General features: G+C 42.5%; 1 protein-coding gene and 2 long non-coding RNA genes across 4 annotated transcripts in view; 1 reads left to right on the forward strand and 2 right to left on the reverse strand.

Annotated features, from left to right (window-relative positions):
* Positions 1-5308, reverse strand: part of RMDN2 (regulator of microtubule dynamics 2) — a 29058-nt gene extending 23750 nt beyond the window's left edge. The window contains exons 1-2 of the mRNA XM_035108273.3: positions 5159-5308; positions 2966-3432 (exon numbers count right to left, since the gene is read on the reverse strand). Of these exons, the coding sequence (XP_034964164.3) occupies positions 2966-3420 (455 nt within the window). The 5' untranslated portion in view covers positions 3421-3432; positions 5159-5308. The remainder of the gene's footprint in view (positions 1-2965; positions 3433-5158) is intronic.
* Positions 5309-5617: 309 nt separating this feature from the next.
* Positions 5618-13014, forward strand: LOC148686316 (uncharacterized). 2 transcript variants are annotated; one of them, XR_015949092.1, is made up of 3 exons: positions 5618-5753; positions 7043-7125; positions 12903-13014. It is a non-coding gene; the product is annotated as an uncharacterized LOC148686316 (long non-coding RNA). The 2 variants fall into 2 exon arrangements; XR_015949091.1 differs by having other exon boundaries at positions 12908-13014.
* Positions 13015-13792: 778 nt separating this feature from the next.
* On the reverse strand, positions 13793-16550 carry LOC148686317 (uncharacterized). The gene is made up of 2 exons (XR_015949093.1): positions 16454-16550; positions 13793-14089 (listed from the first exon to the last, which is right to left on the reverse strand). It is a non-coding gene; the product is annotated as an uncharacterized LOC148686317 (long non-coding RNA).
* Positions 16551-16677: the final 127 nt, after the last annotated feature.

Genomic DNA, 16677 nt, shown 5'->3' on the forward strand with positions numbered 1-16677 from the left:
CTAATTTCTTAAAGATTAAAAGCTTCCCTAAACAGGGCTGCCTTCAGGTGTCCACTAAAAGTCTGGTGGTTGTTTTTCTTTTTGACGTCTGGTGGGAGGGCGTTCCACAGGGTGGGTGCCACTACTGAGAAGGCCCTCTGCCTAGTTCCCTGCAACTGGGCTTCTCGCAACGAGGGAACCTCCAGAAGGCCCTCGGCACTGGACCTCAGTGTCCGGGCAGAGCGATGGAGGTGGAGACGCTCCTTCAGGTATACTGGACCAACAAACAAAAACCTTTCTCTATAATCAGGCCTTTGGCTGATTAAAATTGTGATCTAATTTAATCTATTTTCTGATTTAATTTTAAATTGTGTGTGAGGGATTTTGTTTGGTTGGTTATTAAGTTATGTATTTTTATACTGAAAACCACCCTGTGACCCTCAGGTGAATAAATGAACAAACAAACAGTAAATTGAATCCACTTACTCTGAAGCAAATCCAGCAAAGAGAAGACAGAATAAGGAGTCTTGGCAAATGTGTTTCTAGAGCTGTCACAACCTCAGTGATCCACTCTCGGTACTCAAATAAATATTAGCACTCTTTTGATAAATAATTGCACAGAAACATCAATATAATGTATCTATGCAAATACTACATTATTAGCTTGGTTATGATACAGAACCAAGCATGCACAGAAACTTTGTTATCTAAGTTGAGGCTGCCTTTTTTTTTTTTGTTCCATTGAAATTAAGAGCTACTTCACAATCTCTTCCCCCTGGGGTTATTATTAAGTGGGTCTGCTTTGTTATGATTTCTGGGGTTTTGTTTTGCTATGTTTCATTACCTTTTCCCTTCTTACTAAAGTTGTACTGATCAATGGAAACTGCCTTGGTTTTACAAGGTGGGAAGGGACAGCTTATGCCTTCTATTAAATAAATAATACATAGTACATCAACATCCACCTACAACACCAGATATGACAGTCTGGTGGATATTTTTCTGAGTGGAATTTCTGGCACAAGCACACTGATGTAGGTTTAAATTTTATAGTGAGTTGGAATTAACTAAACCATTTCCAGGCGACGTCAGCACTGGAAAGTGAGACAGGAGCAATCCAGTATTAGATATTATCAGCAAAAGTGCCGACACTAAAGCAGAAGGGATAATGTTTCACCAAAGGAATTGTATTTTCCATTGTTAACAGCTCTTAAGATGGGAGGAGACCAAGCAATGCAAGTTGCAATGCTAAAGGTTTCTGGAGTTGAAGCAAACCAAGGAGCAAAACTAGTGCCTAATACTTGAAAATAGTCATACAAAAGCCAAACTGAGGGTGAGTTTGCAAGAGCGAAGGCAGTACATCCCTTTGCCATAGGCCAGGCACTCCCAAACTGCGGCCCTCCAGATATTTTGGCCTACAACTCCCATGATCCCTAGCTAAGAGGACCAGTGGTCGTCAGGGATGATGGGAATTTTAGTCCAAAACATCTGGAGGGCCGAAGTTTGGGGATGCCTGCCATAGGCTTTCCTAAAATATACTGATATTTGAAAGATTTGGGGCTACTTCATGCAATGCAAACTGGCTGGATTTTTGGGTTGCTCTGAGTTGCCTTGGGCAAGATAAAGCAACTAACAAATGTAATAAATAATAATAATAATAATAATAAAATGTTGAGATTGCAGGTTACCTGCCACTGATTTCCAATATTGCTCCCCCCCCCCTGCTTTGGGGTGGGCAGCTAGCTCAGGTTTAAAAGTAAACACTTCCCACCACAGCTTCACCTGAAGCGACTGAGCCTCAGATTCATGTACCCCACTCCTATTTTCATAGAATCATAGAGTTGGAAGAGACCACAAGGGCCATCCAGTCCAACCCCCTGCAATGCCACAGAGATCAGAAACATTTGCTTCTGTTTCCAGTGGCAAATTGCCATTATAACTGAACCAGGAACTGCTGTTTGGATAACTACAAGTAAAGCTAACAACCCATGATCTAGAGAGTGGATTTGCAAATTACTTACCAGTACACCCAAAATGAATCCCAAGCCGGAATTAAGATTGCTGGAAGAAATATCAACAACCTCAGATATGCAGATGACACAACCTTGATGGCAGAAAGTGAGGAGGAATTAAAGAACCTTTTAATGAGGGTGAAAGAGGAGAGCGCAAAATATGGTCTGAAGCTCAACATCAAAAAAACCAAGATCATGGCCACTGGTCCCATCACCTCCTGGCAAATAGAAGGGGAAGAAATGGAGGCAGTGAGAGATTTCACCTTCTTGGGCTCCTTGATCACTGCAGATGGTGACAGCAGGCACGAAATTAAAAGACGCCTGCTTCTTGGGAGAAAAGCAATGACAAACCTAGACAGCATCTTAAAAAGCAGAGACATCACCTTGCCGACAAAGGTCCGTATAGTTAAAGCTATGGTTTTCCCAGTAGTGATGTATGGAAGTGAGAGCTGGACCATAAAGAAGGCTGATCGCTGAAGAATTGATGCTTTTGAATTATGGTGCTGGAGGAGACTCTTGAGAGTCCCGTGGACTGCAAGAAGATCAAACCTATCCATTCTTAAGGAAATCAGCCCTGAGTGCTCCCTGGAAGGACAGATCGTGAAGCTGAGGCTCCAATACTTTGGCCACCTCATGAGAAGAGAAGAATCCTTGGAAAAGACCCTGATGTTGGGAAAGATTGAGGGCACTAGGAGAAGGGGACGACAGAGGACGAGATGGTTGGACAGTGTTCTCGAAGCTACGAACATGAGTTTGACCAAACTGCGGGAGGCAGTGCAAGACAGGAGTGCCTGGCGTGCTATGGTCCATGGGGTCACGAAGAGTCGGACACGACTAAACGACTAAACAACAACAAACAACAACAACACACCCAAAATAGTGATATATATATATATATATATATATATATATATATATATATATATAATATTTTACTAGAGGTTGGGATAGACCTGAAATAATTCATAAATACCTACCCGCCTTCACTTTCTGCTTCTTCAGAACTGTTGGTATCTGACACAACTTGGCCAGTCTCAGTCTTCCTCTTCTTTGTTCCTCTGTGCAAAGGGCTGCTCCTGCGAGAATCTGTTCTCCCCTGGAGTTCATCCCGAACGAGTTCTTCCAACTTTGGAATTGCTTCTTTCAGAAATTTTACTTCTCTTTTAAGTTCTTCCACAGTTGCCATTAAACCATTCATTTTTTCCAGTACCTGAAGCTGCCTTCCTTGCAATAGCATCATGGTTCCTTGTTCATTATGAGTTTCATGTGGAAAATTCACCAAGTCAAAACTGCCCTCTGAATTCAAAAAGGTAGGCAAGTACGTGGCTTTACTGCATTTCTGTGTCTTTCGATACCAAATGAGGCCCAAGGTTATTCCAGCAGCCCCTGCCATTAGGCCAAATAATATTTTTTTGCTTTCGGAATAAGCCATGACTTTTCTCTTCTGAAATGATATAAAAGCCATAAGAAAACTGGGTTTACAATGTTGCATGTGAAACTCCTGGCTACTGCAGTGTAGGCTATAGAGATATGACAGCTTCATTTACAAACCAGTTATACAGGGATTCTTGGTTAAGAGGCATTTAGGTCACAACCACGCTTGCAAAGAAATAAATGCGGGACAGCTTCATATGACAATTGCATAATGGGGCTGTTTTGCATTCTAAGCAATTTTTTTTTTTGTATTGTTCGAAACTAATTCTGGTTTTGAAGACTAAGCCATTTGAACTTTGCCCTTATCATTGCATGGTACTACCAAGCAAACACTTAGCATATCTTTAATATTTCTTTTGAATCATCCTCAGATTCAGTATCATCATCACTCCCGATCCACTCCCAAACTAGCAATTATTCTAGTTCTGTATTAAAGACATGTGCCATTCTGGTGGGCTTTCAGAGTTCAGTTAGCAAATGGACTAGAAAATCAATAGTATAATTGGTGACCACCACGCAACATGATTAAGTGCACTTAATTTTGCACAGAAGTGTGGCTCACGTTTCAATTGACTTTTAATACCTGCATTCTCTGCCTGAGCCTTTGGGATGCAGTCTGCTACAAAACTAATTTATAATTGAAAAGTCAGAAGGAACCCAAGACTCAGCATGCCTGAGAAAAACACAACAACTGAACGGTCCCGTCTTCTATGTGCCAATTTTGTTGGAAACCGATGAGATCTACTTCCAACTCTGGTTCTTATTCGGGAGATTCAAAGAGGCGGCTGGTGTTAGAGAAACAGGGCAAATATGAAGGCTGACCTCTGTAACTAGATAGCAGTTGCGCAGTTTCAGCAAACTCTGGAAGTAAATGATTGTTGATGAGGAGTGAAATGATAACAGCTAATGGGGTTACTTGCATGCACAGCACCCATTTAAACCACACAGAAATCCTGAGAACTATAGGTTCTTAAGGATGCTGGGGACTGTAGCTCTGGGCTAGGAAAACTAAAGTTCCCAGGATTTTTATTTTTTGGCGGGGCGGGGGGGGGGGTCGGCGTCAGGGCCGGATTTAGATTTGATGAGGCCCTAACCTACTGAAGGAAATGGGGCCCTTTATATGTCCATGTGTCCTTTGTCAACAACAAATTGTCGCTGTTTTTTTGTGTTAAATATATGCTACAGTATATGGTAATTTATGGACCTAATAGGTATCTAAAGCCATTTGCACATAACAAAATACGTATTTTATCAAAGTAATTGTTGAACTGAAATACAATTAAGAAGTAGTATATGAATCGTGGAAATTTTTTGGTGGGGCTCCAAGAGAGTGGGCCCCTTAAGCTATAGCTTGTTTAGTTTATACGTAAATCTAGCACTGGGGGGGGGGGCTGCGGGAGGGAGATGTGCTTCAAATCCGGGGGGGGGGAGCGCATGCATCCTTCTCTATCATAGCTGCCAAGTTTTCCCTTTTCTCGCGAGGAAGCCTATTCAGCATAAGGGAAAATCCCTTTAAAAAGGGATAATTGGCAGCTATGTTCTCTATTGCAATACAGGCAGCCCTCGCTAGGAAGTAGGAACTGACCTGGGCAGTCCCTCAGCCTCCCCTGAGCAAGCAGCCGGCAAACAGGCAAGACCTGAACCGAGCCCCCGAGGAAGCTGGGGAGAATGACCCCCAGGTGCCTCCCACACCCAGTTCCTCCTTCCCCACACGTCCCTTGGAGCGCCGCGAGCACCTGCGGAGGGTTTGCAGCGTCAGCTCTTTTCCCGCGCCAAGGAAGCCCCCGCGAAGCTGCTTCAGCTGGTTCCAAGTCGCTGCCTCAACCTCCTTCGCTCCGCCGGCTGCCACAGAAAAGAGGTGGTGTCCGCAGCTCAAGGGGCGGCCCCAGCTGCCGAGACCCGGATATTGGTAGGCGGGCGCCCTACCTGCTCGCCTGCTTCCCCGAGTCGGGGGCGGCGCAGCGCTGTGCGCGAGCTTCTGCCTGCCGCCCAGCTGGAGGGCGGGAGAAATGGCGGGCATGGTGGTCACCAAGTAGCCCGTGAAGGTTTTCCCTTAGGGTTAGTCCCAGGAAAGCAGCAGCAGCCCGCCAGATGTTCGCTAGACTACAACTCCTATCATCCATGACCATTGACCGTGCTGGCTGCGGCTGATGGGAGTTTGAGTCCAAATATTTCTTTGGAGGCGGGAGAGACTTGTCCGCTCCAGACAGTGTATTGGATCCAGTCCCCGCAGATGCAGCCGCTGTTTTGTGTTGTTTTTGTCAGTGTCCTCGGTTAAGCATTTCCCCTCTTTTTGCTGCCGGGAGATGCCTTGAGAAAACTGTGTTCAGGGTGAGCTGCCAGTGAGATCATTCTTTTGCGCCCTTCTGCGTCTTGTTCAGGAGGTCTGATCCCGTGCGGGGCTATTCAGAACAATTTCCCACACGGTTCAATGAGGCTAACTCCCAGGTATCCTGTGCCCACTTACCTGAGAGTAAGCCCCATTGAACTTCGAGATACTTCCTTCCGAGTAGACCTACACGGGATCGTGTGGTTTAACTTGTTTATCGTTATTTAGACCACCTTGGTCATATCAACCAAAGAAAAGGGAAATAATATAAACTGATAAAATCTTGATGTGCACCAAAGTATGCCTTTATATTAAAATATGTCAGAATACCAATAATAACATAATATGTATGCAAAAGGTTAAAAAGAAAATATCAAAATATCAAAAAAGGTTAAGCAAGCTTAATACATTTTAAAGCGTCCAGGTAAATTTCTAAATTAAATCATCCAATTAAATAATTGCATTTACCGTATTAGCCTAGATAAAATTTCTCTTCAGCTTTTGGGCTGCCACTGCAAATCTTGTAACCTTGTCACAAATTTGTCACACTTGGGCAACAAATATGTAATTTTTGCTGGATCATCATCATTAACAATTTCACAATAAACTTTGGCCTTAGTTCAGAATACAATGAGCAGTCTAGTAAATAGTGATAAAGATCTACTTTATGCACTTGGGCACCACATATACATAAGGTGCTGTTAATTTAGCACATGGATTCTCAAATCCATGTGATAAGTTAAGAAAACGCAGCCGAGGAGGATTGTGCAGTATGTCTCCGAGGCACTGGCTGCATTTTATTTCTTATCATTTCTGAAGCAACTTGGTTTATACCGTAGTTATCATGCACTCGCTCCTTGGAAAATGACCTTTTGTCTCGTGCTTGAAGATATCCCAAAGTTATTCTCAAGTGAACTAAATATTTTCTTACACAGCCCTACCATCCTTCAGCCAGGCAAGAAAGAGGCATTATTACTGTTGAAGACACATTCCAGCCAGGCAAAAGCCCTAAAAGAGAGTGGAGAGCAGGACTGGTGGGGGAGTTTAGCCTTGGAGAGATCTAGGAGATCAGGGTTCAAGTTCAGGCATAGGCAAACTCTGGCCCTCCAGATGTTTGGGACTACAATTCCCATCATCCCTGACCACTGGTCCTGTTAGCTAGGGTATGATGGGAATTGTAGTCCCAAACATCTGGAGGGCTGGAGTTTGCCTATGCCTGGTTCAAACCTTTACTCAGCCATGAAGATGGACTTAGGCCCATCAATCTCATTCAGTCTATCCCACCTCACAGGGTTGCTGCGATGATGAAATGGGGACGGGGAGAAGCATGCAGTCCACATTCAGCGACCTCATTCCAAAGGAGACTGAACTCAGGTAAACACTGCCAGGTACTCTTGAAACATCTCACCAGTGGCTATCTTCTGCAGCCTACTGTTCTTCTCTTGTATTGCAAGGAGATCTACTTCTCCTGGCACTGGATTTAAGAAAACACAATGACAATACCAGCGCCAATCCTGAAGGTTCATTGGATATGTAATTTCAGCATGTGGAAAAGTCCCCAAAATGTGGTGACTTTTCCACCCTGCAAAAATGGTTGGAACTTGGAGCACACTTGCCTTTTTCACTCCCAGTCTTATAGGACATTTGATTTTCTGGCTATTCCTCAACAAAGTTTTTTGATTTATCAGTCCCAGAATGCTATCTCCTGAATGGCTGCTTCACTCCCATGCCAAATAGAAGCTATGGGTATGTGGTTTCATCAGGACTATGGTATGGGAAGAAGAGTTAGCCCCCACTCTGTCGGATGGAGTCTGATTCCTGAGGCCCCTTATAGCTGCTCTGATTTTTTTATAGAAATAATTCTACAATACCTAACTGTATGTCTAATGTAAGTTGTAGAGTCGTACCTCGGGTTACAGACGCTTCAGCTTACAGACTCCGCTAACCCAGAAATAGTACCTTGGGTTAAGAACTTTGCTTCAGGATGAGAACAGAAATCACGCCGTCGTGGCACGGTGGCAGCAGGAGGCCCCATTAGCTAAAGTGGTACCTCAGGTTAAGAACAGTTTCAGGTTAAGAACGGACCTCCAGAACAAATTAAGTTCTTAACCCGAGGTACCACTATAGTTTGGTCAAAGGTAAAACTGGGAGCTGCCAGTGATTTGCAGTTTGGAATTGTTATGCTTTTGTTACATCCTAAATAGTGATAGATGCTCTAAGGCGATTAGGATATTTTTGATGCAAATATAGTGGGTGTTGTTGTTGTCACAATAATAGTAATATTCTCTCTGATATCTATCTATCATCTATCTATCTATCATCTATCTATCTATCTATCTATCTATCTATCTATCTATCTATCTATCTATCCACACACATTCAGATCTTGCTTAATTAGTTATGCAATATTCACACTTAGAAAAACTTGTAGGGCATGCTAGTGTGATTTATTACCAGACAGGTATCAATTAAAAATGTTTTGGGAAGAAGTATAATAAACCATGAAGTTGGGTTTCTTTCTTGAAATATATCATTGTCACTTTTACTTATTTGTAGTCTGTTAACTGCGGCAGAAAAATTTCTTTAAAGACGTTTTAAATAGACCTTCACTAAAGGTCCCATTTTTACAGATCAGAGTATTTTGTTATGTCCACACAGGGGCAGCCTTGCTGCAGCTTTTAATAATGTTATGTTTTCATTCCCAATATAGTGTGCTTCATGGTGTCCTCTTTTACTCCGCTCTTCATTCAGATATTCCTAATGGATAGTACTGAGAACACTCTTTTCAAATATGCCCATTACTCTCACACTCTAAATAAGACTTGTGCCTTTGCACAAATCACTGGTGGCATTATAAAAATTTAAATTGCTTTATGTAGCTAATGTTTAGGTTCCAGACCTGCCAATGCCACTTAAAGGGGTTTCAAGTTGACACTTGCTTTAACAGGGTTTTAATTGTTCTGCTATAGTTTAATGTTCATTTCTTATATCTTGTGTACTTAAGTAGAATTGGAGAGAACTTTGGGGGAGGAGATGAGGGGGAAACCCCCCCAAGGGATTCATAGAAAGGTTTGGAGTATTTGTCATATGGAATTTCAATACCATGTGAGGCTAGATCTTTTGCTTTTTGCATACCATGTGCCTATATTGTTTTTTGTTTTGTTCTACAATTTTGGTTTTAAAAAAGATCTGCCCACATATGGCAGCATTAGGAGTAAAAATTCCAGTGGTGCCAATTTCTAATGACTTCCCTAAGGAATCCTGGGAACTCTCAAAACTATAATCCCCAGTATCCTTAACGAACTACAGTTCCCAGGATTCTCTGGGGGAAGCCATGTGCTTGAAATGTGCAGTGTGTATTTTACCTCTGTGTGACCATCAGGAGAAGGCCTGATTTTCCTGCCTTTTGTTTCCTGCTCAAATACTTTTAGCCAGGGGTAGGCAACCTAAGGCCCGTGGGCAGGATGCGGCACAATCACCTTCTCGATCTGGCCCACGGGTGGTCCGGAAATCAGCATGTTTTTGCATGAGTAGAATGTGTCCTTTTCTTTAAAATGCATCGCTGGGTTATTTGTGGGACCTGCCTGCCATTTTTACGTGAGTAGAATGTGTGCATTTATTTAAAACGCATCTCTGGGTTATTTGTGGGGCATTGGAATTCGTTCAATTCCCCCCCCCCCCAATATAGTCCGGCCCCCCCCCACAAGTTCTGAGGGACAGTGGACCGACCCATGGCTGAAAAAGGTTGCTGACCCCTGCTTTTAGCTTTCCATTAAGAAGAGCTGCACCCCTTTCCAACTAAAACCATCATGGTGGCACCCTTTGTGTGTACCTTATGGTAGAGGACCATTGCCAAGGAAATGTCACCACTTGGCTTTAGAATAATTAAGTCACACTATATCCTATTGGCAATAGTTTGCTAATGCCAATATTCAGAGCTTTCTAATTAAGGAAAGATGCTGTCTAATTAAGGAAAGATGAGGAAAGGGCAGGAATGAGCAATAAACTAAAATTACAAAGCACAGACATCCTGTGGCATTTGGCTAGGGAAAATGAAATAAAAGTTTGCCTTTGTCCTATTGGCTTTCAGGAGGAGGACTTTTATGCTTATTTACGTAATATGAAACATAATTTGTAGTTACCATTTATGTGGTGGTTTGGTTCAGATTGTAGCATCTTGTGGTATGCATAGGCTATATGACTGTATCCCACTTGACTCTTTAAAAAACAACATTCAACCCACCAAACTACAGTAACTTTTTGACACATCAGTAGAGACAAAGGAGCACTAACAACATATTTACACTGCTTGCTTCAATGGCTTTTAGAGTAATTTGTGGAACATAAGATGATGCCTTATAATGACTCAGACTATTGGTCCATCCAGCTGAGTACTACCGTATCTACACTGACTGGCAGTGTTTATTACAGGTACTGTATTTCTATCTACCCCAGGCTTAAAATATTTCAGGGTGCCTTAAGGCACAAATATTTTTTGTAAAGCAACAAAATTCTTAAGAGAGGAAGGTAAGGTTCATCAGCAAGAATGAATACAGTAGTAAATTTCTGGGAAAGACCTGAGATTTTTTTTGTTTCGTTTTAGCATTCTTTGCCCATTTCTGACATGACAAAGTAGGCACTAGGCAGGCCTCTCTGGCAAGAGGGTTCCACAATCAGGGTGCCGCCATCCCAAAAACAGTTTGTTTGTTTGCTAGCCACCCATTACACAGCAGGCAGTGGTGATAAGCATCTACTTTCGATTCCATGTAATGCTGGTGGTAGCCATCTAGAGATCTTGAGAAGCACTTTCCTATTGAGATCTTGGTGCCATTTGGAAGTGGAACCCAAGATTCCCTGAAATGGCTGCTCAGTCTAATGTGACTTGCCATCCTCTGGCTGAGGAAGTCCTCATAAGTAAGTTACAGGGGAATGGGGAGTTCAAACACAGCATCTGCCGTGGAGCACATCTCATGTGTAACAACCTGTGAGAAAGAGATACTGGGTTGTATCCAGCTCTACTTTTCCATTTGAGCAGCAGACCTCTGTATGTGCAGCTAACATTTCCCTTCCTCTCACCTACCCTGCAGTAGCACCCCATCACAAACAATTTCCTCTTGAGGAAGCCAATATTTTGTACCGCCAAATATACAAGTTCATGTAAATTAAACTAGGACAAGTTAAAAAGTACAGTCGTACCTCAGGTTACGAACACCTCGGGTTACAAACAACTCGGGTTACGAACTGCACAAACCCGGAAGTATTTTCGGCCGCACGGACGTTCTGCGCGTGCGTGGTTTGCGCATGTGCAAAGCGCAAAAATAGCGCTTTGCGCATGCGCAAAATGGCGGTTCGGATTACGAACTTTTCGGGTTACGAACTGCGACCCGGAACGGATCGTGTTCGTAACCCGAGGTACTACTGTATTGGATAAGGTCTAACTACCAGCAGGTGGTGATGTGGGTTAAACCACAAAGCCTAGGGCTTGCTGATCAGAAGGTCGGCAGTTCGAATCCCTGCGACGGGGTGAGCTCCTGTTGCTCGGTTCCAGCTCCTGCCAACCTAGCGCTTCGAAAGCATGGCAAAGTGCAAGTAGATAAATAGATACCGCTCCAAGCGGGAAGGTAAACGGTGTTTCCGTGTGCTGCTCTGGTTCGCCAGAAGTGGCTTAGTCATGCTGGCCACATGACCTGGAAGCTGTACGCCGGCTCCCTCGGCCAATAATAACACGAGATGAGCGCCGCAACCTCAGAGTCGGTCAAGGGTCCCTTTACCTTTACCAATTCTATCAGCCAAAGAGACTGACACCTCTAGAGAGCATTACTGGCACAGGTAGAACTAGAAAACAGACTTATAAATGATGATTTGAAGCTGGTTTCACAGCCATCTTTGGCATGAGTGCCAAATCCATCTCTGCAGTTTCACTGGTTCACTGGAGCTGGTTCCTTGACCAGCAACTTCATATCCCATGAAAACATGGTGTGTAGGCAGTCAGAAGGAGACTCCTTGCCTTCCAGTATATTTCCTAGCCATAAAGACTTATACACCCAGAAAATGCTACTTTACGTCTCCTTAGAATCATCTATGTGGGATAATTAGTGCTATATGAGAGTAGCACTTTATTAGAATGGCATTTATATTGACCAGAATGTAAACCAGCCGGAACTTAACTAAACTTACTGTTGTAGATTAATTTAGTTTAAAATGTTAAATACATTCTTACGCAAATCTTGATAATTCAAACCCTTGATTATCATAGGGTCTTCCAGATTTATTTATTTATTTATTTTTAAAAAACACTTCTCAGATCTTTGCTGGAAAGGTTAAATCTGGATTAAATAGAGGCAAAAATATGGGTTTGCATTTTAATGATCGTTATTGGACACTGCAAAAACTGCGCACCGTTGGCTCAATAAATAGCTGCCCGGAATCACCCTAAATTGAATGCATTTTAAGGAAAAAGTTGGATATCTGACAGGTTATTCATACCCATTTAAACATTTATTTATGTATGTGGATTTATTTTTTTGCCTCCAACATTCTTAAAGGTCTCAGGTTTTATAACAAATCAACTCTAAAAATATAGCATGCATCAAGAGATAATAAATCCACAAAAATGTCAATACAATTATAAATGAATAGCCTAAATTTGTATATGTATCTTTTGCCTGCTCTAATTGTCAGCCCTCTAATGTGAAAAATGTTTGTTTTTGTAATTTACAGATGCTACTGAAGGCTATACAATCTGCCCTTGTTTCACATGCCTTGCAACATGTTTCTTACAAGCAAATACTTGCTTTTCTTACTCTCACTTGTTTTTGCAGTGTGCAGCCAGCATGTTATTCCTCTCCTGCCAAATATGGACTCAAATCTGGAACTCTAGATACAAATCTTGGTTTTCTTAGAGCCCTGCAGGAAGCTCGGATTCTGGGCTCTGAGACGGTTGCAGATGAGTCTTCTGGGAATCCCTCAACTCTTGCTTTTATTTTGTTTAAAAATCAGTGAAAAGGAAATGTGTGTTAGACTCACTGCTTCCCATATGAAATGTTTTCTGCACATCTTTATGCTTTCTTTCTTTCTTTCTTTCTTTCTTTCTTTCTTTCTTTCTTTCTTTCTTTCTTTCTTTCTTTCTTTCTTTCTTTCTAAAAATGGAGACCAGGATATACTTGATCCGACAGTGTCCGCTCAAGAAGCTTCCTTTCACTGACATTTGACCAAGTCCTTCCTGCTTTCCAGATGCTAAGAGATAAAGAAGGCTAGAAGGTAGGCCTGCTGTAGTATTCCCCCTGCCTTGCCCACATATAAACATGGAAAGCAGAAGATTTTTGTGCTGAATAAAAGGGAAAATCCAAAATATACACATCAGACAATAACAAAATAAGCAGGAACCAAATGGAATTTTGCAAAGGCCAAGTTGTTGAAGTATATGCAAGGCTACTTTTCTTAAGGGATGTGGGTGGCGCTGTGGGTTTAACCACAGAGCCTAGGGCTTGCCGATCAGAAGGTCGGCGGTTCAAATCCCCGCGACGGGGCCAGAAGTGGCTTTATCATGCTAGCCACCAGCTCCCTCGGCCAATAACGCGAGATGAGCGCTACAACCCCAGAGTCTGTCACGACTGGACCTAATGGTCAGGGGTCCCTTTACCCCAGGCACCCCCAAACTGCGGCCCCCCAGATGTTTTGGCCTACAACTCCCATGATCCCTAGCTAACAGGAGCAATGGGTTGTTAATAAACCATTGTTGTTCTCTAGTAGCTAGCATATGAATGATTAACCTTAGTTCACACGGGAGGCTATTTGGTTGCAAATCTCCATTTTGAAAGGTTCCCAGGTTCTGTGAGAGTAAGGATGTAAATGAAGCTCTCCAGGAAAACAGCTCCAGGAGGATGTAAGGTGAGAGCTTCACTTTTAGGTCTGTTTTGAATTATATTTTATTTCTAAGATGCTGAGCCTGTGCTGGACAACACAAGATATTGTATGGAATTATTTGGGTGTATCTTTGATGTTTTTTGTTTGGTTTTGAAGAAAGGTCTGCAAGTCAAGCTTTAATTAAACATATAGGCCTTGACAATGCTTTATTTCCAAAATGAGTCAGTTTTTATGCATCCAGTCACTTTAAGCTGTGCAATATTCATATTTGCAATAGGAATATGTGCACTTCACAGCTGTATAGCAACCAGACACATCTGCAGGATTTTGAAAAGTATATGGGAAGTTTCCCTGCCACTCTGCTGTTTCCTCCCAGGCTTCTCCAGTTTTCACCTTCTTACTTTAATACCCTTCCCCTGCAATTAGTTTCCTGAGTCTCTCTCCCATGTCGCATCTGAAACCAGCTTCCATCCTGTTGGAAAACAGAAGCCATGGTTAAGCTGAGGTATACACATTAAAGACAGCCATTGAGCATGTGCAGATGACAGCCTCAGTGAATTGTTGTTTGAGAAACAAATCAGCTGAAGACATCCCCATCCTCTTTCTGGTGTGTATAGGGATGTCAGAAAAAGACTTGAAGCAGCGGGGAAACAACCTCTTTGCATTTCAAGCCACTAAAATGGTATTGTGACAGCATCTCTGGTTCTGCGTGTTAGCAGGAATTTCTCACTTCCTGCAATTCTGCAGCCTCCTCCAGGTGTAAGGAGAAACCCTTGTTTGTGCTCTCAATTCCTTCCTTTGAAGTCGAATCACCTGAGGTCATGCAACTCGGGTGATCAACAGGTGGGCAACTCTGTCCACCTGTCAGAAGTGTTCCACAACGGTGGAGAAGTTCTGGATCCAGCCCACCATCCAAATCCAGTTCTCCACCCTTGCCCTAAAGGGGCAAGAATGCAGTTGGGGAGAACTCCTGGACTAGTGTTCAGTGGCAAGGAGGGCAGTTTACCAACTATGGTGGCTTCACAACTGCAGCCTTGTCTAGATAAGTCAGATCTTAGCTACCCAGCGTCTGCTAAATACTCTTCCCAGGGCTCCCTCTTTTTTGGCCTTCAGGAGGTTCTAGAGACCTTTTTATTGCAGCTGGCATGTGGATGATTTGATTTAGGGTGCTGTGTTCATTTTTCCCCATCTGCTGATGCTATTTTAATCTAGCTGTTTTATCTGTTGCTGATAGTTTTATTTGCTCCTATTATTTTGATATTTTGATATTTTGTTTTTGTTATTTTACTGTGTTAAAAATCTTACTATTTTATTGCGTGGTTGTTTTTGTTTTTTGCATACTTTATTTTTGTAAACCACACTGGAAAGTTAATTTTTCTGAAAGGTGATTTGAAAATACGTTGAATAAGAAAATGCATGAAATTTTAATCCTATAAATGTCTACTCAGAATCTCAATGGGATTTGCGCCAAGATACAGGATTGCAGTCTTCTTCATCACATTTCCATACTGTGCTTAAGGCAACACACAACAGTATGGGGGGGGGGATAAAACTACATTCTTCTACCCACACACAATAAACAAGTCTCTGACTTGTTTACATACAGGGTGTGATTTGTATCTGTAATGCATTATGCCAACCACATTTTAATTTTGCTATAATGCTTCAGATAATAATTATGTGTACATGTTTGCAATCTGATCCTAGAGTTTTTGAAATGTTCATACCAATTTGCTAACAAGTATTACATTCAATATGTGTGGCTGCATTGAGATCACAACTATTTTCATTATACGCCACATCTAGATTTACATCACAGCTATACATTAAACACAGAATTCCTGGTCATTGAGTTTTGATGAAGTGTTCATGCCATGGAGAAGTAGGTCGCTCACCCCCACAACATATTAGAAGTAGGGGGGGGGAACCTCCTGCAATTTCTTTTATATTGACAGATGAACCCATCTGCATTTTGTTAACATTTTGTTTTCATTTCTAATTTTGCCAAAACTAACTTTTCTGCAGACTTTGACTCCCTTTACTTCTGTCTAGAACTTCAGTGCATGGGTTTTAAGATGAATGTCTCAAATGTTCAAAACATTGCAAATGTGCCTGAAATGACACCTGTGTTGTGGATTTCTTTCTTTCCTTAATGTCTCTTCAATGCAGAACGAGTGGTGTGGTGTACCTCTGGGTAAGTGGGGGAAAGCAGAGAATAACTTACCGGAAACAATAAGATTTTCTGCAGGGAAAGACATGGGTATTGCTCCAGTATGCTATGTAGAATAGTTGTTTATGAATGGCAAGGGGAATAGATGTAATCTGAATTTTATCAGTTGAAGGATGGGGGGGTTCCCCCCCACTTTTGGCAATGTTGGACTTGCATTAATATTTCATTGGCAAGCAAAACGTTATCTAAAATTCAGTCATCACAGCCTTCCCTAACCGATTACCCTCCATATGTTGTAGGACTACAACCTCCATCATCCCTGCCCATTGGCTGTATAGTTCAAAACATTTGGAGGAAATTGGATTGAAGGTGTTTGAGGAATCATTTGTTAACCATATCTACAAAGAACAGAGCAGAAGGTCATTGTGTTGCCCTCCAGGTGTTGCTGGACCTTATGGGGTGTTAGGGGAGGAGTGGGGAACATGTCATACTCCTTCTGGGGTAGTATGTCCACCTTTGGTCCGCACACAGCTCTCATCTGTGGCTCCTAGAAGCTGTCAACATGACACAGCGGCCACGCCCCAGGAATGGCTTTGACTGGCCAGCCAAACCAGGTGAGGATAGCCAATGGTAGTTCAATCAGCAATCAGATTTTCCATGGATTACCGTTTGCTCCTATTCAAAGATAAAACGTGTTCCCTGGGGAAAGTGTTGCGGGGGGACCATGGCTCTGTCACGTGCCTGGAAAGCTTGGACCTGTACCTAGAAAGCAAAGAGCAAAGGTTAGTGTGGTGAGCCCTCAGTGAATGCTGGCACCCAAGCCCAAATGAGGAGCTACTGTCCCTCCTTCAACACCTCACTCACCATCACATATGATTCATTATCTGTTT

Source organism: Zootoca vivipara, chromosome 3 (assembly GCF_965207765.1).
Source record: "Zootoca vivipara chromosome 3, rZooViv2.hap1.1, whole genome shotgun sequence".
NCBI lineage: Eukaryota > Metazoa > Chordata > Lepidosauria > Squamata > Lacertidae > Zootoca > Zootoca vivipara.